Consider the following 25,199-nt stretch of genomic DNA (forward strand, 5'->3'; position numbering starts at 1 on the left):
GAAATATCCACAAGGTAGGTTGAGAATATATATAGCGGTGGCCGGATGCGGCATTTATATCTCCTGTGAAAAGAATACTACTAGTCATTGCCATGTTAGGGCAACATGTTCTTATTTCTTGAATATCGTTACATTTTTAAGCGTATCCAAGGATGAGGGACGAATAGAAACAGGAGGCAAGGGGTTAATTCAAGCAGAAGATACCATCTTTCTTGCGAAGGCAAACTGCACCCCACGCCGCAAGACGTTTGAAATGGGAGAAGCTTCCACTCCTCGTCTAGGGAGACAATCCAACGTCGACGAATATGATATGGGCATGCCGATGGACGTATCTCCTATCAAACCGTTTGAATCGCACCAAAGGTGATTATACTAGTACCATGAATAGTTGTTGGATACCTGCGTGAAGGAGGCGTTTACATTTTTTGTTTAAAATGTTTCTGCAGGTCTCAAGCGTCAATCATTGAGAGTGAAGAATCAGGGCCGGATCCTCTTCATGACAGGAGCCGTAGTATAGTCCAGCATTTCTATATGTTTTCCCAGATCTTTTCAGATAAACACCAGTTAGGATGCTCATTTATGGACTGTGAATACGTAGGCGAATGGATGACTGGTCTCCTCTGTCACTGGAAGTTTAAGTGTAAAATGTGCGGGAAGGAGACAGTGATCCACAGTCAGGATGATTCTGGCACTGTGATGGACGTGAACGATGCTGCAGTAACAGGGACAATTGCTGGTGGCGGCGGCTACTCAAATCTAAGCCCCCGTTGTGCAGCACTCAACATGCATTGCATGACCGCCAAAACATATGCAAAATATGAAGATAAGCTGGGAGAAATAATATATAGTGTTGCATCGCAGGAGATGGCCACAGCAGGGCAGGAGGAAAGAAGAATAGGGTGGTTTCCTATTATTTTTTTATTGCCTTAATCGAAAGATTATTACTCCTGGAGTACGTATTTCGCGCTTTTAGATTTTTAAATGACAACATCTATTTTTCGCGATTAAATGAAAAGTGAAAATTTTCAAGCGCGCGAAAACGCGACGCTTAAGTATGAATGTCGGGAAATATCTCCGTACGTCGTATTTCTGGTTCCCCCTCCCGCCCGGTGAGATGACCTTGAGGCGAGGCTTAGCTCTGATACGTCGCAGGATGCTAGCGGATAGCTGAGTACCTTGCTGAACGGTAGCGCTTGGCTTAAAAAAGGTTTATTAATACCTTATCAAACGAAGAAAACTTTCCGACATTAGCCAGTTTTAATAGGTGATTATTAAGACATGTTTCCCTGAGCTCTGTGCCTCATGCTTGCATTGGTAACCTCAGACGATGCATAACTCCTATCCTCTCGTGTAGAAACTAGGTCCCTGTGACGTCATGCGGAGTGGAATCGCATGGGCGCCAATCTGGCCTTTGTCAAATGAGGATAAAATTTGACCCTTGCCATTCGTCTAAACCGGTATTTCAAAAACCAAATAATTTGTGTATTATGAATACACTAATGGTGGGTAACGAATCGCAATCAATGCCTTTCGTTTTCTTTGATGAAGGAAACTACCCTATTGCCTTAGAGGAGGGGTCATTTGACAAAGATGGTAGACCTGTAATCACGGTCATCGCTGATGGTATGTGGGGCAAGCGAAGTTATAAAACGAAGTATGACTCACTATCGGGGCAGGTAAGGAGTCAATATTAGGTACCTATAAATTATTTAATAAGTATGGGTTCTCAAATAGGCTAACCTATTTTTAATAAATTATAAGTAGTTACGCCTCGTGCAATTTTTAATCACTATGAAAAATATTTCCGAGGTTGGCTACATAGCCAGATGATTTTCATGTTGCTTATAAATTAGTGCACTTACATTTTATATATAACGCGCAGGCAAAAATTCCCTGCTGGAAAAAAATTAATCAGTAGAAAAGAGTAATGGTATTAATATCATTTTAAGATGAATGTTTCATTTTAGGCAGCCATAGTTGGTGCACGAACAAAAAAGGTGTTATTTCTGGCAGTAAGGAATAAGTACTGCAGTTATTGCGCTTTGAGGGAGGCACGAAGCGAACCTATAGACCCAGCTCACAAGGTTAAATGTGCTAAAAATTGGGATGGAAGCTCGACCAGCATGGAAGCTGACATAATTGCAGAAGGTTTCGCAAAGAGTGAATCGATGCATAATCTTATATTCCACCAATTAATAGGTTCGCTCCCTGTATTTGAATTCAATTGCTCAAAGGGAACGAGAGAATATTCCAAACAGTTCAAACACTTATCTTGTTTATAATAGGTGACGGAGACAGTAGTGTCCACAGACGCTTACTGGAGACCAGCCCATACGGAATTGCAATGCCCGTGAAAAAAATTGAATGCATAAGCCACCTTCTACGAAACTTCTGCAACAATATGCGCAAAATTAAGGATGACACGCAATACCCAGCCCACCTTCGTCATAAACTGGATGCAAACGTCATGAAGATTCGCACAGCTATTTCCTGTGCTAGTATACACTGGAAAAATCAGAAAGGTATTAAAATTAGAGGTTATTCATGGCATATGAGACGAGAAAATACGTGTGATTAACCTTAATTTATTTTAACAGGTATCTCCATGCAAAACCGAATAATGGCACTTCGTAACGACATCATCAATTGTCCTAGCCATGTGTTCGGGCAGCATGATCGATGCGCCGATTACTTTTGTAAAGGGCCAGACGGGAAAGAGGATGAGGTTAACTTAGTGCCAGACTTCATAGCTGCTAATATGTGGACTCCAATACAGAAATTAGTTGAGAAGATGGCAAATAATTCAAGAAGTTTGATTTTTCGCGCTACTAATAGTATGTGCGAAACCTTGAACAGCGTAGCTGCGAAATATCTGAACGGAAAACGCATTAACTATGCTAAAAGTAAATCATTTGGAACCCGGTGTCATTCTGCAGTCGTATCCCTGAATTCCTCTTGCCATTTTCAAGGAAAGATTCACAAGGCAACAACGGGTGGTTACAGTCCTGGTAAGTAATTATCATAACCATCAAAATAATTTATGAATAGAGAGGAATGAAGGCATAGAAAAGTAGATTTAATTTTTTTGGAATGTTGACTGGGGATTCTTTGTGAAATAAGTGTCAAGACGTTTTTATCTCAGGAAAATACACCAAAACATTTGAAGATAACAATATGAGGCAGACCAAGAGAATGAGGGAACGAAGAGCGCAAGGGCTGCAAAGTAAAAAGAAATTGAAAACAGGAGCAAAAAGAGCTGGGCCTGATAAAGATTACGGGATGGTGGATGATGATGCGCCAGAGTCACTAGAACTATTGGAACGCATGAAAGCCGATTTCATTGAAAAATTAAGCAGAATGACCGCAGAGGATAGATTTCAACTGCAGAAGTCTACAACGCTTCAAGTAGACAGAAGTATTTGGATGACAGAGCGTCGGAAAAGATTGTCCGCTTCCAATCACGGGGAGGTTTGCCATATGCGACCATACACCTCCTGTAAAAGGCTTGTGCATTCCATTTTATACGGATCCGTATGCACTCCGGACATGGTGAATGGAAAAAACATGGAGGAGATAGGGAAAGACCACTTGCGAAGCATGGGATACAAGGTGGAACCCAGCGGCTTATATGTTGATGAGGAGTTTCCATATCTTTCGGCTAGTCCAGGTAATATCAATGCTGTCTGTAAATCATTCAGATAAACCTCTTATATTAAAATTTACCTAATGTAAACTCATTCTATCAATTTAATTTTCCCTATTAGACGGTCTGATTGGAAGCGATACTGTCTTAGAAGTGAAGTGTCCTGGTGTCACCGCTGCCTCCTTTCCAACATTTGAAGAAGCTTTTAATGCAAAAAAGGTTATAAATAGTAGCATATGCAGCTAAATATATAAAATTTGGTCGTTTTTTCATTTATTAATTTAACTCATTTATGCATTTAACTAATTTCCATTTATAGATTTGTAATTTAACTCATATTTTTTTATTTAATACTAGTCTACTTGCTTACCTAAAACTTATTTCGAAGGCCCCTTAATTTTTGATTTTCTGCTGTTGATACTGCCAAATTTATCGAGCAAATATCATAACACGACACAGCGTTTTGAATACAACCATGTCATATATGCAGTGAACAGATTCGCCCTAATTATTTATCATTATCATTACAGCTTCCCTATGTGCAGCTAAAAGATGGAAAATATATCCTTAAAGAGACGCACAATTATTTTTATCAGGTGCAAAGTCAACTAAGGATGACTAAAAGGGCCAGATGTTTATTTTTTGTGTATACGAAAGGTTGGAGCCACGAATTAGAAATAATTCCGCCCAACAATGAATGGTGGATGAAGGAAGTGGAGCCAAAGCTCACAAAGTAATTTTTTTTAAACTTTTACTGAATATCCAATAGAATTGAAATGTGGAACAATTACCTCTAATTTTCTGTTATAGATTCTTCATGGAATGCTTGTTGCCGGAAATAGTCCTACCTAGGTACGGCAAAAGGCTTTGCATTGAAGATATAAGAGAAGCTGCTCATATCAGCAAGGCAATAGTGGAAAAGAGAGCGAATATATAATTTCTCCAAAATGTAATTTAATAAAATATTTCACGCAGCTATTTACGTCGTAATATGTCTAATCATTTGGATTTCTGCTTCTCAATTTAAGATGTTTTATCCTATAGTATGTAAGAAAATATTTTTGAAAAGTTCCTCTTCTCAACTGTATTTCCTCACTTCACTCTTTCTAATCGTATATCAACTTCCAAAATTAGTAAAAAAGTATTACTTAAATATGTTCACTATAGCTGCCAGAAATGTTTTTGTAACTGTATTTTTATATCTTGATTGTTTATTAAAAAGTCTATTCATCGTTTACACCGATAATATCTCTTCCCAAGCTAATGTTGTCCAACTAAACCGTCCAAAATTCCTTCTCCTACACTCGCAATCAATTCAAACATCACAATATTGCAAAACCCCTGTACTTCATTCTTTAAAAATCCCAATATTTTATCAAAAACTTCCTCAACTTAATATGGAAGACTTAATTTTGTGTTTTGAAAAGAATTGAAGAAGCTATTTTTGAAGCTGCAACAATTAAACGAGCTCAAGGGTTGAGGCTATTGCTTTTACTATTGCCGATTCTCCCAACGAAGTGAAACTTCAGAGGCACAAGATTTTACTCCGTGACACTTGGAAGTTTCCATGCTCCTACTCAGCGAAGTCGAAAATAATTTCTTTCTCTCCCTCTCCATGGCTTCAAAGCTGGGTTTACACGTCGAAGTTGACTACTATAGCATTTAACTATTACGCGCGACTCGTAAGGGTAGGCAGAGAGTGAAAAGCATCGGGAAGAAGGTAAGAATCGATTGAGGTCTTCATTCAACATGTTAGTGAGGTTGAAGCAGTTAAACTAGGAACGCAGTAGGAGCCGATGGCTGTGTACATATCGCAAGCGGAAAATGCTGATTTATCTAGGAGGGCAAAAAATATAATGACAGATTACTATTTCAAGTTACTTCTTGTGAGGGATCATTGGTTAGCCAAAAATTCATTTAATTTTCTCATAATAAAGAAAGATAAAATTATATCTATTTCGCAACTGTCAATTCTTTTGTTTTTCTATATGAAGCGTATTGGCACTCTTGAGACTCTTATTTGTTGAAATTTGTCGCGAGTAATCCTTTTGGAGCTACTGCTATATCAGCCTGCTTCAACTTTTGAACCCAGCGAAGAGTACTAATCTGATACTCGCTAGTCAATCTCCCTGTGTTGACTGCGACACGGGAGAGCTGGAAAGGTGGGCCTTCGTATGAGGGGCTGAGGGGAGCGGTCCCCATTCCACTTTCTGCGACGTTGCCGTTGTTGGGAGGGCGGAGCGGGGCGAGGGGAGGTAAGAAATTCGAATTGGCCCGAATCACGTCCTTCGTCACCGTTTTGGGCCTGCAGTACTCCACGGTGTACCTATTTTAGGCCAAGCGAATTGACATAGAACTGTGGGTCTCAAGGTGATTGTGGAAGAAAGGTGCAGCCACAGAATACTCGTTTTAGAAATTTCATGTTTTAGCTTGGAGTCCAGTTATAATTAGCCAAAGTCCAACTTGATTTTCTCGATCACCTGAGGACATATTACTATTTATTTCCTCCCTGTATGTGAATACACGTCTCCTAAATACAATAAAGAAAACAGCAAGTCTCTATATCTTCTAGTTTTTCCGCAATTGAGTGGTATGTGAACTCCGGCAGAGGAAAAAACGATCGGCATCGGTCGCCCAGAGCGGCTCCCAGCCGTCACTACCATAACGCCTTAATGTCGTCGCACGTTCATCCATTCGTTGAGTAATTTTTCTAACTTTTCAGTCGCCTTATTTTCCGTAATAACAGGAATTCTCGTTTACTTCCATGGCTGAAACGCATTTCCTTCTGTTTTTCACGCACTAAGTCGGATACATTTCAAACCCATCAGGTTATAGAAAAAACACACAGTACTTCTCTCACTTTAACCCTCCGACTCCACCTGGGGTCTTTTTTGACCCCAAGGTTGATAAAATGCCTGCAATTTTTGACTCAATTCAGATTATCTTGCCATGTTACAAATATGCCTTCCCGCATGTTTTGTCTTTAAATTCATGCCATTTTTTAATTAAAATTTTGATATATTCACGAATGGGATTATTTTTCCTGAGTGGGGTCAAATTTGACCCCAGGTGGAGACTGTGTAGGTATTAAATTTTGAAATGTATATCTGTGGAAACATAATTGATAAAACGTGTTGAAAGGTTGGTAATCCTTATGTAGGTTTTCATGGTGGGATGAAGATTCAGATGTAAAGTTTCCGGGTTATACACCATGTGTGTCTTTCTTCATATGCAACAGTTTCCCCGGCATTGATGCTAGCATCTGTAGGTCTCTGGAGTGCAGAGTCGAGGTAGAGATCGTCTTTTATATCATTCATTCAAGGCTGGGCTCATCTTATTAGTCAATCCTTTCTCGTGTTTTCCTTTTTTTCCCTATAAAACTTTTTCCGGATTTTGTTGGAGCACTCTGTTCAACATCTAAATCTACATGATAAACTCCTAGCCACCTCTAGGGTTTTGGGCAGAGGGTAAGTATTTTTTACTCCACGTACACTCTTTCCCATGAGTTGGGTAGCTGGTTCCCGTCTTTCCTGCTGAAGATGTTCGTAGAATCCAATATCTTTTCCTCTGTTTATAGCTATATTTTGAATATAATGTATCACAGATATTGTAATTGTGGGCCCAGTGAAGATTGAGTGAAAATAGCCACCACCTGCCTGAGTTATCTCGGAGGGTATCATGTTGATGTATTATCCTCATATTATTTCAAGCCAAACACTTAGCATTTTCACTCATGAAATAATAAAAGCATGGAACGCCTATGTCGAAGGCACTATCTGGCCTCTTAGACCATCGTAACCCTATGTCATCAGCAGGTGCATTGAGAGAAGGAAAGGAAAATACTCTAGGGGACAATTTGCCTCAACTGTGATTATGATTCATCACCTTTACTTTGTCACAGGATTTCCCCTTCCTCCTAATTTTCGAACTAGCCACCGCTGTCTATGCGCATCTCTCATGTCAAGGAGGTCAGGCCTTATTTTCGTTTTAGCTCTGCAGGTGCATAGCCCACATCGAAAGCGATTTTGTGGGACCAGTAAAAAATTGTACCTTCAAAACGTTGTAGTAAACATGGAGTTTCATCGGCTGCGCTGGGGATATAGTGCAGATCAGGCACTAAATGAAATTTTTGAGAACAATGACAAATGGACAGTTGTGAATTGAGCAGTGATGAAGAGGAATGAATTGAAATAGAAGAGGATGTCACGGACGTGATAGTGGAAGAAGAAAAGAGAGTTTGAGGACAGTGAAGATGAGGGACATTGCACCACCACTCCACTAAGTTCAAATCGCGTAGAAATTCCGAGGGTGATGTTACCCGCCAAGCAACGAGAGGAGCATTCGAGTATTTTTTCTCATGCAAACAATACGCTAATGGTTTCATATGTCCCAAAGCCAAGAGAGGCAGTTATTCTAGTTTTAACTCAACACCGGTCATTTGATGTTAGTCGTGGTGAACATAAAAAAAGTAATTTTATTTTTTTGTCATACAAAATCCAGCATCGACACAGTAGATCTAATGGCAAGACATTACTCAGTAAAGCGTAGGACAAGAAGATGACCTCTTGTTCTATTTTTATATTATTGATATTGCAGCATTTATTGCTTTTGTTTTAAATTCAAAGAGCTTCAACGGGGAAACAGAAAAGGGAGCAAGGAGAAAATTTTTTATTGATTTGGCAAAGAAGTTAGTAGAACCAAAGATAAGAAGACAATTGAAAAATCCTCAGACACGAATGCAAGTAATTAGGGAAGCAGTTAACTCTGCAGGATTTGAACATTTATTCCACTGCAGCGAAGAAGGGATTTGCCACTACGTAGAAAAAAACCTAGGTGCTGTTCATTTTGTCCGAGAGAATCCGGTAGGTAATGAATCGGAGGTGTGAAAAATGTGGTCTTTGTTTATAATGATCATTCAAATATCATTATATCCTGCAGAAAATGTGAAGGATTGTAAGATAGATTAGTTGTTATTTCAATACTTAATTTTATAAAAGTAATTGTTTTTTTGTCTTGGACTGAAACGGAAAAATTATAAGAGAAATTTTCTGGATGAACAATAATTTTTTTAGTTTTCTAGGATAATTTTTATTGTATTTCAAAATGTTAATATGACTTGATAAAACAATAAAAATGCTTATTTATGTCTTCATTATCATTTAAAACGGTATAATTCAAAATCTCCTGAAAAATAACTGTTTGTTTAAAAATTTACGGCTTGGGGTCAAAAAAGACCCCAGGTGGAGTTCACGTAAGTATTGAGCAGGTGGAGGCCGAGGGTTAAGTAACTTTGAGCCAAGTATTTCTTCACTTTCTTTTCCAACCAGTTCAATTTCTGAATTAAGCCTTGATTTAATACTTTTTCTTGTTGGCCTATTCTTAAAATGAACGTCACTTGTATTCATGACAAACTAGTTTATTCACCACTTTTCTCCTTAAATCCTAAAAAAAAACTTAGCACTTCCTATCCTTTGCGCACTATACATAAGAACTAACTATCTCTCCACATTGATTTACAAATGTAAACTGACTGCCTCGTTTCTTCTTCCATGAATATTTCTATCAACTGCTATGGCCCTGGAAGCCCTGCTCATTTCCTTCATTTCTTTATAATTCGCTAACAAAATTGTATCACGTAATAAATAGTAATAACATTTTGTATGTAAAGAGCAGTTTTGAACAAAGCATGCGGTAATGATGCACGGTCGTATGGTGGCAATAAACTAAGGTTTAAGGGGCTGGCGCCCAGTACATAGGACGGCGTTGAAGGGTTAAAATTGACATTGTAGGCTTAAAAACATTAATCATGACACAAGAAGAACAGCCTTTTCAATTCTGTACCACTAACATGTAAATCTTACCATTAGGAGCAAACTCATTGCCGAGGGAGGGGAGGGGGTGGAGGGGAAGTCTCTATGTAAGTGGTGCGGGCCGTAACTCAGCGGCGCCGCGGTGCGGGATAGCGCCCTGGGGGGTGGATTGCATTACGACGGACGATATCTCGAAAACGCTTAGAGATTGGTCAAAACAAACAGAAAATCGGCTCTAAAGTTCTTTACGTTTACATTGTACATAGAAATAGCAATTTTTCGGCCCCAAAAATCTCAATTGAGGGTCCTCAGTACTTAGGGCCCTTGGGCCACGGGTTGCCGTTATTTTAAAGTACCTAACCAAATTTTAACACGTGAATAGAAACCTCGTTTGGATAATTTTGAGACTAGGAAAACATAACTTTTCTTAATTCTGAAAAATAAGGTTCGGCCTAATGTACAGGGTACTTGGAAAGCTTTTCTTTCACTCGTAACTTCGGGAATAAATAGCTACATCCATAGTTAAACAGTAAAAGAAGGCTGCGAGCCGAGATGGTATGACGCGGAAGTGTGAAAATCATTGACGCAGAGAGCGTGTCATGCTAAAATGAAAAAAAGTCAGCACGGATTTATCCGCTAATGAACGCGAGTTAATAACTAAAAAATAAAGGATGACTAAAGCCGCCACGATGGAAGCGTTCAGGAATTCATTCACGAATTTTAAAAGAAAAACACTAGTAGAGCAGCTACGGGATAACCCAAAAGCATTTTGGTCATATGTTAGGGATGTTCAAGATAAACGATCCACCGTGTGTTCGCTGAGACACGACAATGGAGATGTGTTGACCAACAGTTGCGATAAAATTCACTAATTCTTGGTTAACTTTGTGGTATTCCATTATTTCCTGGATATAGACAGTTACTTATACCACTTATTTTAAAAAAAGTGGTATAAGTAACTGTCTATATCCAGGAAAAAAGTTGCGATAAAGCCAATTTATTAAATTCCTACTTTAAGAGCGTGTTCACGGAGCCTTCCGAGAACTCACCCGAGACCATTGACAATCTCTGCATACGAAAGATGCCGCCTATTGACATTAGTACGCACGGAATAGAAAATATATTGAAATCGCTCAGTCCAAATAAATCACCTAGTCCGGACGAAATCCCTTCTCGCGTATGTAGAGAACTAGCCTCAGAAATTGCCCCCTACTTGCAGTTAATATTCAATAAATCCATCAAATAACACGAAGTACCTAATGACTGGATAATCGCTAATGTAACGCCAATATTTAAAAGTGGAGACAAGGAACAGCCATCTAATTACCGGCCGATATCCTTAACGTCCATCTCATGCAAGATCCTTGAACACATCGTAGTCAGCTCGGTAATGAAATACCAAGACGCGCAAAACTTATTGGTCAAAACTTATTGAACGCGAGGAAAGAAGAGCCGCCAGGTATGTGAAAGGTCGTTACGATAGTCTTGTTAGTGCAACTGACCTCTTAGATAAACTCGGATAGGAATCTCTATTGGACCGTAGATTGAAAAATAGACTAAACTAAGACAGGTTCAGAATGTCTTTTTTCCACGATCCACAAGAGATTATAACGGCAGCCATAGAACTCATAAATAGATTGCATGACTTGTAGTGTAGCCTACCAACCCATGTAAAACTTAGTGCATGTTCTTAATTTTATCGTTATTTCTAGCGGCATATGGTAGCATAATTTGTTACTATACGTGACGTTTTTTGGACCGTGTGGTGTGCATGTGGGAGTCCAATTGCATGCCGCATGTCGATGATTGATCGCCCCCTGCCAAACACCCTAGAGGTGGCTCGCAGGGTATTGTGTAGATGTATCCAGGGAACTGGGGGGAGCAAGGCGTGGTCGTGCAAGTTGTAGCATCGTAGCATTGTAAAGGTTAATGAAACCAAAATTTTAAGAAAATTACGAAAGCAAATTATTTGTTTTTCTTATCATATTCTTGGAGGTGTGATTTTTATTTTGTTATCTGTCACGTACTTATACAGAAACTTTGTTCAAACCTTTCGTTTTGGATTTATTTACTTCCGCCCTAATGGTGGGGCAGTTGCACCCTCCTGTCCCCCGCTGGGTTCGCCCATGGATTAGAGGATATAAACTTTGCAATGGTTCAAGGCTGCTCGTAACTATGAAGGCACCAAGGGACTATATGTTTACATCGAATCCAGTCCGGTAAATGCAGTGTTCATTGCATCACGTTAGTATATATACCCTTAGTTATAATATATATAGTTAGTACCCTTACATACTTCCGCGTCGGCGGCAGTGCTTCCTGCGCAAACTATTGCCCTGAGCGGAGAAAAACTCGGGAGTCCTGCTCGCACCAGTTTTCAAATGCGCCCACAATCAACCGATAACGGCCTAGGCGCTCCAAGTTACCTCTCGCTGCTCTATTACATTCCGTACCATTCAGCACTGGCCGTCGTTTCTAGGAATTATCTTTCATTTTTATCTCACCACTTTTCCATCTTTTTTTTGTATTTTTTCGTAATGTTTATGGTATTTTCATTTTTCTGAACTTAATCGTCTCGAAATCGAAGATTAATGTGTCACGTATGCATTCAAAACTCCTCTGAATAATAATTCTATCAAATAACTTTTTACATTTCGTTTATTCGTATATTAACACTGTAAATGTGTAGATGCATCTCAAGGAAGCAAAAAAATTGTGAATAAATTAGTTTGGACAATTTTCATAGTTGCTTATTTTGAAAATAATAGATTTTATGTTTAGCGATGATAAATCCCCTGAAAATGTAATTCTCGTAATTGACCAAGGTTCGATGCCGCATGTTATCTCCATTTTGAGATGAAATATTGCACACAGGATCTTTAGTATTGACCTTGGCAGTGGAATTCAATGCCGACATTGACGGAAATGTAATACCGGGATTTCCAAGACGATCGCAATAACTTATATGTGATGATAATGGCGGATTTAGACTTGATGGATGTCACCATGCAGCCTAATAAAGAGATGGAAAGCGAGGAAGATAATGCAGGAATTCAAGAACTCGTCCGAAGAGAGTCAGGAAGTGGATGAAGAAAACGCCAATGCACCTCACCTAAATTCTTCCGAAGGCACTTAAATGACTTACGATTTATGGTACGAAGCTAACCCTTTCGCGCCGGACCTTCGTTGAGGGAAATTCTTCCTCAATACTAGTCTCTTGAAAGTTTTCTTTACTCCCCTGTACGAAACTTTTTCGCGTCCACTGAAGGCAGTGGTTCCCTCCCTAACCATTTTAGGACCCAACTCAGTGGGGCGCCGACCCCTTTCCTCGGCCTCCGTCCCAGACCCTAGAAGGATTAATAGCCCCTTCCTAGCACGAGTTCGCGGTCAACTGGCTAAAATATTAATGCAAAATATATGCAAATATTTGTTGTTCGCATCGATTTTTTTACATTCAAAATGAATTTCGTGTTTTTTTCTGATCGTTCAGAAATTTTAAACGAAGTTCTCACGTTTATATAGACCGATTTAGTATATTTACTAGTTGTTCTATAACTCCGTTGATATTAACGTTAGAATTTTGTTTGAAATTTCCATGTGGTCAGCAATAAAAGATGAATTCATTTCTAGCATTGGATTTCAAAAGATAGTAACAAATATATTTTTGGAAAACACACTGCAAATAATAGTAGTTGACCGCGTGGAGAGGATAGGAAAGGGTCGACCTGAGCGGCCGAAGAAGGGACTGGGCTCGCGCTAAGGCGGATCACGAGGGGCGACCGCGTCCGTGGGTCTATTGTGTCCGCCACGGTCACTTTTTTCGACCTGTGCCGCACAGGCGTGGCATTCGTTGCTTAAGTTAGGAAAATTAACGCCGCACAGGTGTGGCATTCGTTGATTATGGAAGAAAATCCTCGCCGCACAGGTGTGGCATTCGGCGCGAAAGGGCTAAACTCGAAGTAACGGATACGCCTTTTTCTGGCCCCTCAGGACTAAAAGTAAATCTTCCCGGCGAGAATCCTTACGACTATACTATACTCATTTCCAATGATGATTTGTTTAGTTACTTATAAAAAAACGAATTTCAATAGTGGTTATATGGTTCGAAATAATACTCCTCCAAATGCCGGAATAGCGTAGTGGAAAGTCTTTAGTCGATGAGAATTGGAAACATTTTTTGGCTGTCTATTTCTAATGGAAATATATCTCTTAGAAGATTACAATGTTATTGGAAAAAAACTGAAATATATAATTTCCCTGTTTTTTTCCAATTACATGTTACGCGATAGGTTTTTGCAAATATTGCGCGCTATGCACTATGGTAGAAATGTGAAAGAAGGCGAACGCGAACCCAGTGATCCATTGCACCAAATACGTGCAGCTACGAGTGAAGGGTAATACCCAGTAAGGGCAGTGAGTCTAGACGAATTTCCATGAAACGAAGAGATTCCCAGACGAAAGTCATTACTATGAATAGAAGTTAAAATTCATTCCTAAGAAACGTCACAAATATGGAATAAAAATGTACATGATCACTGAACCATGCGGTTCAGTTTTTGATTGCTTGATATATTGTGGCGGCGAGGATGAAGAAGTAGGGAGTTCAGGTCACGTCGAGAAAGTGACTCATGAATTGTTGGAAAAATTTTAAAATACGGTGCAATCAGTGTACATGGGCAACTATTACAACAGCCTGAACACTTGCAATTGTCTGCTTAGAGAGGAAACATACGTTACAGGTGCACTGCAAATGAAGAGGAAAAATTACCCCGATATATTGAAATAAAAATTGGAGAAGGGTGAACTTGTGGCTCGCTTCGATAGAAAGGGAATGGACGTTTTAAAATGGATGGATAAAAGAATGTAAAGATGATTTCGTCCAAGTATGGACTTTTCAGGCAAGAGGGGAGGGAAGTCCACTAAACCCGCTATGATGGACACTCACAATAAACATATGGGAGGCATAGACAAGGTTGATGAATTGTTGCTTATTATCTTTGCGAAACGAAGAAGAAGTTGGTGCCTAACATTGAGAATATACTTTATTCAGATAATAATGAACAATTATTTCACATTACACCCAAGATTTAAAGGAACACCCATACATTTGTTAGAACACTGCAATGAAATGATAAAATCATTGCTAAATGTCCTACCTGAGGGAAAGCCTTCAATGAGTTCCCTTAAAAATATTCACTTCTTAAGAAATGTAAAGGAAAGGAAGAAAGAAGTGCAGCGTATGTGCCAAAAATAGAGTGAGGAAAGGTGGTAGCACTTGCCATTCAGATAGCTGGTGGAAACCGGGGTTGTGTTGCACGGGTTGCATAGCTTGGCCAATGCTGTTTGTGGCAGGCGCAACGGTTCGAACTTTCTTTTTTTTTAAACAAGCATAGGATTATTATTTTTCACGGTATGTATAGAGACAAATCTACTCGGCTCTGCAGAAAAACCACTGTCGATCATGGGGACATTTTTCATCAAAATAGCAAAAAGGGAGAGTATTAAATAATTAATGCATGATAAGGGTGGTAGGTGTAAGCCCACGGTTTCATATGTTGGCAGAAAATAAAGTGAGCAAGTGCTGGGAGAAATAAGATGTAGAGATTACCGAGCTTAGATTTGGAGTGGTGTCAGAGGATGCTCGCGAATTTTTCAAGATAGCAGAATTATCATCCAATGGTACACATTTTCTTTGAGCATTCTCCTCAATATAGTAATCAAGCCGTTGTGTTCACCTTGGGTGGCGTAGCATACAGCAGAGTGAGACCAACCGTGGGAGGTGCATTGCGAGAAGCCAAGGAGATAACGTCAACAATCAACAAGCCCGAAAACTGCAGAAGTCGACAAAAACATGTAAACAAAATCTAATGAAACAATTTACGAGAATACCTCCTCTAGAACATACGACACAGATAATCGACTGTGAAGATTTTCTTTTATAGCAAATTTAACGTCATAGAGGCAAAAATCTGCTATATTTGCGGCTTGTATCTCCTCGGCAACAATGATATGTAAAAATGTATCCCTGTAAGTTTCCCCACTTAATTTGAGCTGTTCCTGTTGGCGGAGGACTACTCACCCTTCCTCACAATGCTCTCTTTATAATTAGCTGGCATGGAATCAGCGAAAAGAGGATAAGCGCAGGGGTGCATTAGGACTAGACAACCGTTAAGGGGAGACGCGATAAGCCAGCCGCAATCGACAGCCAACAATCCCGAAAGCTGCAGAAATCGACGCAAAAACGTAAACGAAGTCTAATGATACTATCTACGAGAATACGTCATGAAATACCGTACGACACTAATAGCCGACTGTGAAAATTCCTTTTTAGAGCAACTTTGACGTCACAGACGTAAACATCTGCTAGATTTGAGTCTCCTATATCCACGGTGAGAATACATTATAAGAAAGTGATCTTGTTAGTTGACCCACTTAACTTGAGGCATTTATTTTGCGGAGGAATACACATCCTATTCCCAATGCTATGTTTGTAATCAGCTGGCGTGGTCCTCAGTGAAAATAGGGAGAGCGAAGGGAGTGCATTTAGACTAGGCAGCCGTTGAGGCGAGGACGACAAACCTGCCGTTCAATGGACAGTCAATAGGCCCAGAAGGTGACGAAAAAACAAAAAAATTCTAAGGGTACCATTTTCGAGCAATCCACATCCCTTAACAAGCACCACTGGCGACGAAAAATTAATTTTGAAAGCATATCTGACGTACTAGATGCAAATACGAGTTTTAAGTTTTGTGTCTCCACTTCGAGAATGGCATATAAGAAGGTAGCTGAGTATTTCAATGGACAGTGAAGACGCCCAAAAGCAATAGAAGGCTAGAAAAAGATAAAAAATCAAATGATACCGATTACAAGAACACCTCCTGGGATGACTTACGGCACTAATACCTTGGTTCGAAAAAATCCTTTTTAGAGCAAATCTGACGTCCACGAGACAAAAATCTGAGAGATATTAGGATTGTATCTGCACGGCGAGAATAACATTAAAGAAGGTATCCCTGTAAGCTGCCCCACTTGACTTGAGCTATTGCTCTTGACGGAGGGCTACTCAACCTCCCTCTCAATGCTCTGTTTGTAAATAGCTGGCGTGGTCTTCGGAGAAGTGAGGATTTATATCGGAGGGGGTGCATTACAAGAAGCCGGCCGATAACGTCGACAGTCAACAAGCCCGATAGCTGCAGAAGGTGATGAAAATCACTTATAAATTCTAATGAAACCCTTTAACGAGAATACCTTCTGAGACAACATACGCTACTAATAGCTGCCTTCTAAAATGCCCTTCTTAGAGCGAATCTAACCTCCCAGAGGCAATACTATGCAAGTAATGACTTGCATTTCCACAATTAGAATAAAATACATTTTTACATTTCGTGAACTTTGACGTATCTGCCACCGTTTAGCCACAAAATGCCTAATTAGAGTCCGCGTTCGCGAATAAATATTTCAACGCTTACGCAGCGTCGCGGATACAAGAACGGCAGGCCGATTCCGTCCCCTCCCCGCTCGCTTCTCCCCCTCCCACGCCTCGAATACAGAAAAATTCATCCTGCGTGTACTGCTAGGAGGGCGTTCATCTTTGATCATATAAATCGGAAGATGGTAGAAAGTAAAAAAGGATGCGTCGTGAGACGACTTGTCCCTTATTTGGCGCCTCGTCGGCGTTAAACAAATCGATTTCACTTAGTTCAAGAGAAGTGGTGAAATATGCTTGGATCCAAGAACACAGGAAGGAGCCTGCGGTATGTGAAAAGGCCTCTCGAGAGGCAATAAAGGTGTGTGAACTTGGGATATGCGCTTAAATACTACTACGTATTGTCCGACAGCTGTGACTAAATGGATTTTGGGTGAAGGCCGCTCGCGTCCCTAGCCTCTCCCACGCCCGAAATGCAACAAAATTCACAATTAATGGTTCTTCCTTCGTCAGTATAATTAATATTTTATGCTTCAGCATTGTCTGTGGAGGAATTATCACGAAATAATTACTCTATTATCTGCTATGCAATCTGTATTTCTTATGTCAGTGTCATTCCTCGTCTTTCGTCATTGTCAACAAAGTTTGGGGGAATTTATTTTTACGAATCTATCGTCCGCATGCATGATAAAAGGAATATTTAACTTCAAATCGGAACGTTCTTCAACAGATTTTTGAATTTTCACATAACTAAGCTCATTGTCAGAAATAACCAGAGGTACCGTGGTCTCTATCCATCATCAACGGTTAGTCCTTTACGTCAATATTGAAACCCAGTAATTAAAAAAATCTCGGATTGGCCGCCAAACACATCCTTGCAACAACGCAAATTGGGTCCCTAGATTGCCCTCCCAATGACCATATCGCAAATCTAAGTCAGCTCATTGCAAATAGCAAATCGGTCACTGTAAGGGATAAAATATGATTTGATTTTTCCCCGGCGAATGATATGGGTACACTCTTCTCGGGATTCAACTAAATCTATCCCTGAGGATGAGCCCCGAGTCGGAGCTTGAAACGTTGGCCATTATGGAAAATTTAACCTGGTTGAAACCCCGAGAAGAGTTTATCCACACTGCAAGAATGTTGGAATTACGCTTGTAGCAGAGGGATGATGCCTCCTTTTTGCGTGGTATTCACTTGGTACCATCATATTCAAATCCTTTTTAATTTAGTGTATCTACTTTTCACTCGGCAAGGAATCGACAATCGAAGATTTAACTACATTGGCTAATCCTCCGGCGGGGGAGGCAAACTCCAAATGTGGGCCTCTGTTTCCTCAACTAGCACGACATATTCCTGTCTAAACTTGGATTGATAAGTCCTCTTACCCTTTCTCATCCGACAAGAGCATGTCTTTCATTCCATCAAAATGGAGCCCTTTAATATAAGACACCCTTTGATACCTCTCTTTTCGTATTCACAGTAATAAGCATGCTTTTCTGTCTACGAAAGTAATTCTGGTGCACTACCTTGGATGTATCTTACGAAGTTACGAAATTTGCTTCAGGATAAGTTGCGTGGACGATCATTGCTGTTTATTGGTTCTTGCATATACCTCTATCACAGTTCGTAGACGCATTTTCCCCGCAGAAGTTCCATTTTGAGTTTTGTCTCTCAAAATATTACTTCATTAGGAGGAAACTTATGCTCCTTCTTGCACTTAAACGCACAAATATCGCATAATTTCAAATGCTCATTTAAGATTGCATGAACTTTTTGCTTACAATAAAACCATACTTTTAGCCTACTCGGATTTTCCGTAAATGTTACCGATAAATCTATTTTGTCATGCACAAAATGGAAGAGAAGCGCGTCACCATAGCTCGGACATCTTTAAAGCCACTCGAGAGGCGTCTTCATATACCGTACGTTTCTTTCCTGCATTATCGAATCTAAAACTATTTCATCGCTTCTCTAAAAGTTGGTAACATCGATTTGTTTAACGCCGACGAGGCGCCAAATAAGGGACAAGTCGTCTCACTACGCAGCCTTTTTTACCATCTACCATCTTCCGATTTATAGGTATTATCCAAGATGAACGCCCTCCTAGCAGCACACGCGGGATGAATTTTTCTGTATTCGAGGCGTGGGAGGGGGAGAAGCGAGCGGGAAGGGGACGGAATCGGCCTGCCGTTCTTGTATCCGCGACGCTGCGTGGGCGTTGGAATATTTATACGCGAACGCGGACTCTAATTAGGCATGTTGTGGCTCAACGTTGGCATATGCGTCAAAGTGCATGAAATTTTTGCTCTAGAAGGGCAGTAACTCGGCAAAATCTATGGAGAATAACCATTATATATTATATTTTACGAATTTCGACCCTCCCCTCTAAATTGCATTTGAGTCAGGGTCAGGGGTTCACCGAGAGGTCTCAAAATTTTCAGGCCTTATTTTTAATCGGTTCCACGATTTTTTTTCACTGGGCCAGATGGATTTTAAAAAATATATTTTTCTGATACGCCCTAACATAGGTACAGTCACTTTCAAAAGTAGGTCCCCACGGCCAGCGCGAGCAACTACGTTTTTCTCGGAGGTCGAACTTCGGGTATTGACTATGCCTTCTGTGTCTTGAACGGGCCAGTTTGACTTACTCTCACCGTCCGCGCAAGTCTTCCTGAGGCATTCATCACTATTCCTAAATTCTTCGCGACTTCCCCGACTCCCAGTGCCACAACACAAGGCGAAGCATATGTTCTCAGTCATGGTATTCCCACCCTGATGGTATTCTGAGATGGATATTCCGAGCAGTCTGGCTTGCACTAAAAAATAACGAGACGCATCTGCGTCGCAACGCACATATGAGGAAGAAACGAAAATTGGAATTTACGTCTGAAAGAGTATTCAAAAAGTTTCCTACAAAATAACCTTCTAGATTTTACCTTTAACACATTATTACCAACACCATCAATATATATTGCTCTATGTTTAAGTATTTCAAACACACTGTTTGGCGCATTCATTATTCCTAACCATTTTCTTAGGACACATATGTTTACCATGGTTTATACTACAGTTTTCTACGTGTCTCATCACGCGAGAAATCAAAAATATTAATGTGCGCTAAATTGTAATGTTTAATTCTGTATCATATTTATTCCAGTCGTTACTAACATATCCCATATGAACAAATATTTAAATAATGCTTTATACATTCGAGGTATCAGGAAGTAATTAACCGACATCTTTATGTTCATCGAAAGTTCGAATGTCTTAATAGTTACCATAAATATATTTTCTATAATGAAAATACCAACGGAGACATTAATTACATGACTTGTGTGCCTATTTCTTACTATTTAAAGGCATATTAATACTATATGTTTTATCTTTGCCCCTTCATTGAGAGGTTAACCTAAGTCTTCCCCCTTTTTCGCTTCTTTTTTTCTGCTAAAACCAGTCGTAATTGGCGCCTGCTGATACCATGCAGGGCAATATCCTTCACATTATTATGTATAAGTGGTTTTACATCATAATTAGAACTTACACTCATGTAATGAATACCTTGAGTCAGTCTTACGTGCGAACAAATACTGATCATATTCCTACTGACACTAAACTACGCACGCATAATATTCATCCGATAAAAATATACCGTGTTGGGTACCTAATGACTATTTCTCCATTATTAATACAAATTAAACTTATGAGCTGCCAAATATACTGCTTGGGATGTAGCGTTTGACGGTGTGGAAGCTTAGGCGACGACAAAAGAGGGACAAGAAAAGAATGAAGGCATCCGAGATGTGAGTATAAAAAAGAAAGGAAAAGGTGAGAAGGATGGAGAGGAAAAAAAGAAGAAGTACTATCCATGGTCGAGAAATTTTTGGTAAGGGGGGATAGGAAGGATAAAAGTAAGGATATGGTTAGAATGAAAGGGCCTAATGCGAATGGGCGTCACTTTTAATTAAAGGGGTAAGTTCAAGTTGGGAGGGGCGCAGGCACGGTGATTCGTAAAATCTTCAATTCAGAAGGGCAGGTAAATGATGTTTTTCTATGACCACCATAACTGGTTGACTCACCATCATAACTCCACGCACATGTTGCTTGTACTGTTTTTCTTAAAAAAATGAACAATATTAATGTAAGAGTATTTCCCATAAACAAAAGGACAACACTTCCTACGACGCATTATGGTCTAACAGCCTGCCATTTCACTTGATGCCAATAAACATCTCGCTGCTTCTTGTAGTGAAAATTTATGTTTATCTTAAAAGCAATTCAATAAAATTTAAAGACAATCTAATTGCTTATTCGAAAAAATAATGCAAAATTATCTTCTCCCATAAAAAATTGCCGTACCGGTAGTTTTGACCGGTAAAAATTTAAAAACTTCTTCTGATTTTCTATTCACAGTATGGGAATAAGTTGCGTTATTCAAAATGTAGGCACTACTTGTAGTCCGAATAACCTACTACTTGGGGAGTGACTGCTATTTAACTTGTAAACATTGAAAAAATGTCTGAAAATCTTTAACCGCCGGCATGGATGAACGCGATGGCGGATGGTAACCGTGACGCAAATGACAATATTTACATAGGCGTATATATTTACGTATTTTTCACCAGGCGATGTGAAGAAAAAATATTGGAGTACCATGCTCAAAATGCTCCGAAAATTTATTTGCGCAATATGTTTTGTATAAGTTTACCAAACTACACAGATGTCTCCTCTCTTCCTCGTGCGATGGGTTACTTGCCGGAAAAACCCATATATTCTTCTCCGCTTCCTTCGGTGGTGGAATTGTTTGGCTGTGTGGGGGGGGGGAGGTTCACGCGGCCTTCCTACCTCTGAAATCGTGCGTGGGGCTCTTGACGACGGTTAAAGTAGTCAAATTGCACCATTTGTACTACCTGATCAAGTCGAATCGATCCCCAGTGGACAAGGAACGTGTGAGCAATACGCGAAGGTCGACTTCGGAGAATAACGGAGACGGCTGCGCCAGGTATGGGGACCGACTTTTGAAAGCGACTGTACATTAGGGGCGGTCATCAAACAACATTTTTCGAAATTCAAAGTTCGACATGTTACAAAATGTAGCCCGAAGTACCAAGTGAACAGAGAAAAAATTTTGTTCACGTAGGTGGACATCCTACGGTGTCACCAGGGCAATTTATGTTTAGCTTAGGCAACCCGCAACACACGCCCTCTTTTTACGCTATTTCGGCGATAAATGTCGCGATTTAAATGTTTTTTTTTCAGCCGATTCTGCACCAGTCATGTGTGAAATAGTCGATTTAAGCGACATAGGTCGAGTAATCACGTTTTTAATACAATCACCGGTATTAAAATGCAAAGAAACGATGCACAAAGGCTAAGAAAAGACTTAGCTGTTTCACAAAATAAAATACATTTGCGACCGGTTTCGATACAGCGTGTCATCATCTGGCCAGATGATGATACGCTGTATCGAAACCGGTCGCAAATATATTTTATTTTGTGAAACAGTTAAGTCTTTTCTTAACCTTTGTGCATCATGAAGGAGTTTCACCATGTTACGCCAACCACCATCGCATTCGCATGCAAAGAAACGTAAAAAACTTTGAAATTTTCTTAATTAATGGCATATGTTTTAATTTGCTGTACTCGTATTGGGATGGTCGCACTAATATGACCCTTCCACTTACATAGAACAATATCTTTCCCCTCTCCCATCCTAAAGTAAGGATCTCCACATCTCCTTATGTCCCGTCTTTGAACTAATGTCAACGCACTGCTCAGCCTACATCGACAACGAAAATGGCTCCGTGTTCCAAAATGTTGCAGTTCTTCGCCCACCATGAGAGCAGGTGCCACTCTGGCTCTCAGTGAGACCCAGAACTCACCACGTGGAGGGCGCTCCAACTCGATCTTCTCCCATTTTTACTCACCCTTCAAGACTTATGACGCAACAGTTAAGATGCAATCTTTTTTGGATCCAAATTGGTGGAGGGTAATGGTAATTAAAAAGACTGGAAGGAAGTGAGCTGCTGAAAACTATTTAAATACAAATTAAAACAAAGTAACATTTGCTGGTATCCTCTCCTCTTTCTCCATTTCCCCTCTATTCTCCCTTACAATATATATTCTACCTTAGGCTATTGATAAATTGTCTTCTACATGTGGATGGCCTTTCACTGGGTTTGGTAAAGCAAGGATTTTGTGCCGAAGTGATCTTTTTAATGGAGAAACAACTAAAATAAACAATGAATGTATTGACACGCTCTTCAGTTGAGAGTCATCTCTTTGGCGCTCCTCGACAGTTGTTTGGTATAGAGCGTTCCACATTTAGTTGACAGTATGGGCTCTTATGGAGAATCGTTTCCCATGTTAATCTCCATAAGGCCAGGGGCGCGGTAGTAGTATATGGGGCCCTTGAGGACGGGTCCCCTCCCCTCCCCCTCCCTCCCTCCCCCTCCAAGCCCCGATCGCGAGGGCGTTTGAGGACGGGTTCCCCTCCCCCTATTCTGCTTCCCCCTCCCTCTAGGCCTGGCTCGTAAGGGTGGTTGAGGACGGGTACCCCTCCCCCTTTTCTGCTTCCCCCTCCCTCTAGGCCTGGCTCGTAAGGGTGGTTGAGGACGGGTACCCCTCCCCCTTTTCTGCTTCCCCCTCCCTCTAGGCCTGGCTCGTAAGGGTGGTTGAGGACGGGTACCCCTTCCTTTCGTCATCCCGCACCTAGCCGTGAACGTAAGGGTGTTTAAGGACTGTTTCCCCTCCCCTCAGTAGCGAGGGTGTATGAGACTAACCCAGCCCAGGCCTTCGAAGACAATATTCTTACCCCAGTGTTAATGACCTGGGTTTTTCGTGGGAGAAATTCTCCCCCGCCCTTATCTAGATGGCCTCTGAGGCAGATTCCTTTTCTATGGCGTGGTGAGTGCCTACGCTTTCTTGGTGATTCTTCCCTGAGCCTTGGGTAGTATTTCTGCCTATGGATCTCAGGACGTGTTTCTCCTCCTAGCATTGATCATACGGGGATTTGAGGACTGATTTCCCCCAACCCAACCCATATCCGAGACAGTCGCGAAGCCAAGTCAACCCCCATGTCAAATACGAGTCCCCCTTTTTTCTCCAATACCCTAGGCATGCGTCAGCCCTACCGCCCACGTGTTCAGAGGAAGGGATGGTATTTGTATTTCAAATGGAAAAAATATCATCAAGTAACAGCAATGCAATGAGTATTTATTCAAGAAATGTAATATTCAGGCATTAGGAAATAAAAAAATAAGACAATCATTATACACAAAATCAAAACAATATATTACAAAAAATTTCTTATATGTTCAGATAATCCGGAACTTCTCCAACCATCGCACAATACACTATATTTACACATTTATTACAGGTACAGACAAAGTCCGTCATCACCTCACCCCATACGTCCTCATACCACCACTCCTCAGGTAGACTTGGTATAGTCGTGCACTCACTGATGTCCGAGTATAAATTTGTTTCACTCACATTCGACACCACGTCCTTATTTGGTTCTTTGTCACTTTTATTCTCTAGCATATCACCCTCCCAGTCAAGTACAACTGTTGATGCTTGCGAATCGGGAGTCTGTGGAGGGGAAAAACTGGTGTCGCCATCAGAGTATTGACTCGTTTCTTCTATTTTCCGCTTTGGGGACCAGAATGATGGCGGAAAAATCTTTTCACCTGGTGAAGATCCTCTTTTCTCGGGCGGGATAATTTCTTCGGAATCCGAATCATCGGAATCTATAGTAATAACTTCCACCTATAAAGATAAATAGCATTTACCACTTAGTACACAGCCTAATAAAAATGAACAGTAGTGCATGAGATGGAATAAATAAATAAATAGCTTGAATGCTTACATGTTCGGTTGTGGGTTGAGGTGTTCTCATCCTTTTTCGTCTTAGGGATAGCGTTAACCTGGGTTTTTTTTCATGTACTTCCGAAAAACGGTCGCAAAATTGTGTCAAGACCTCTACCTGAAAAGGAGGAAAACAATAACATCTTAGAGCAAATAAAATATACATCCGCACTTTTAAAATAAATACTATAAATAAAATCATGAATTAATAATTATTTAAAATAAAAACCATAAATAAAATCATGAATGAATGATTATTTAAAATAAAAGCCATAAATAAATTCATGAATGAATGATTATGTAAAATAAATACCATTAATAAAGTCATGAATGAATAAATATTTATAATAAATACCATAAATAAAACCATGAATTTTAAAGTTAACTCACCTCATTTGGCTCATCCATAACGCCGGCAACTACTTTCCACTGTGCATCCTGCATTTCA

General features: G+C 40.2%; 2 protein-coding genes and 1 long non-coding RNA gene across 4 annotated transcripts; 2 read left to right on the forward strand and 1 right to left on the reverse strand.

Annotated features, from left to right (window-relative positions):
• Window positions 1-1,573: 1,573 nt before the first annotated feature.
• On the forward strand, window positions 1,574-3,553 carry LOC124165833. The gene is made up of 6 exons (XM_046543360.1): window positions 1,574-1,676; window positions 1,968-2,199; window positions 2,286-2,522; window positions 2,598-3,008; window positions 3,143-3,415; window positions 3,504-3,553. The coding sequence occupies exons 1-6, from the start codon at window positions 1,626-1,628 to the stop codon at window positions 3,551-3,553; spliced, it is 1,254 nt and encodes a 417-aa protein (XP_046399316.1). The 5' UTR covers window positions 1,574-1,625.
• Window positions 3,554-3,613: 60 nt separating this feature from the next.
• Window positions 3,614-5,374, forward strand: LOC124165742. 2 transcript variants are annotated; one of them, XR_006866308.1, is made up of 4 exons: window positions 3,614-3,667; window positions 3,765-3,862; window positions 4,174-4,376; window positions 4,454-5,374. It is a non-coding gene; the product is annotated as an uncharacterized LOC124165742 (long non-coding RNA). The 2 variants fall into 2 exon arrangements; XR_006866307.1 differs by having other exon boundaries at window positions 3,623-3,862.
• Window positions 5,375-24,190: 18,816 nt separating this feature from the next.
• LOC124165836 lies at window positions 24,191-24,902 on the reverse strand. Its single transcript, XM_046543365.1, has 2 exons — window positions 24,753-24,902; window positions 24,191-24,652 (listed from the first exon to the last, which is right to left on the reverse strand). Exons 1-2 carry the CDS (start codon window positions 24,780-24,782, stop codon window positions 24,191-24,193), a joined length of 492 nt encoding a protein of 163 aa, XP_046399321.1. The 5' UTR covers window positions 24,783-24,902.
• Window positions 24,903-25,199: the final 297 nt, after the last annotated feature.

This window comes from Ischnura elegans, chromosome 9, assembly GCF_921293095.1.
Source record: "Ischnura elegans chromosome 9, ioIscEleg1.1, whole genome shotgun sequence".
Taxonomy (NCBI): Eukaryota; Metazoa; Arthropoda; class Insecta; order Odonata; family Coenagrionidae; genus Ischnura; species Ischnura elegans.

What these genes read in the sequence shown, in the direction of transcription:
- LOC124165833 (XM_046543360.1), top strand. Translation starts at nt 1,626, where the DNA reads ATGTGGGGCAAGCGAAGTTATAAAACGAAGTATGACTCACTATCGGGG. An exon ending in TATATTCCACCAATTAATAG is followed by an intron (nt 2,200 to 2,285) that starts GTTCGCTCCCTG and finishes TGTTTATAATAG; the next exon opens with GTGACGGAGACAGTAGTGTC. An exon ending in AACGGGTGGTTACAGTCCTG is followed by an intron (nt 3,009 to 3,142) that starts GTAAGTAATTAT and finishes TTTTTATCTCAG; the next exon opens with GAAAATACACCAAAACATTT.
- LOC124165836 (XM_046543365.1), bottom strand. Translation starts at nt 24,782, where the DNA reads ATGAGAACACCTCAACCCACAACCGAACAT. An exon ending in CTCAACCCACAACCGAACAT is followed by an intron (nt 24,653 to 24,752) that starts GTAAGCATTCAA and finishes TTATCTTTATAG; the next exon opens with GTGGAAGTTATTACTATAGA.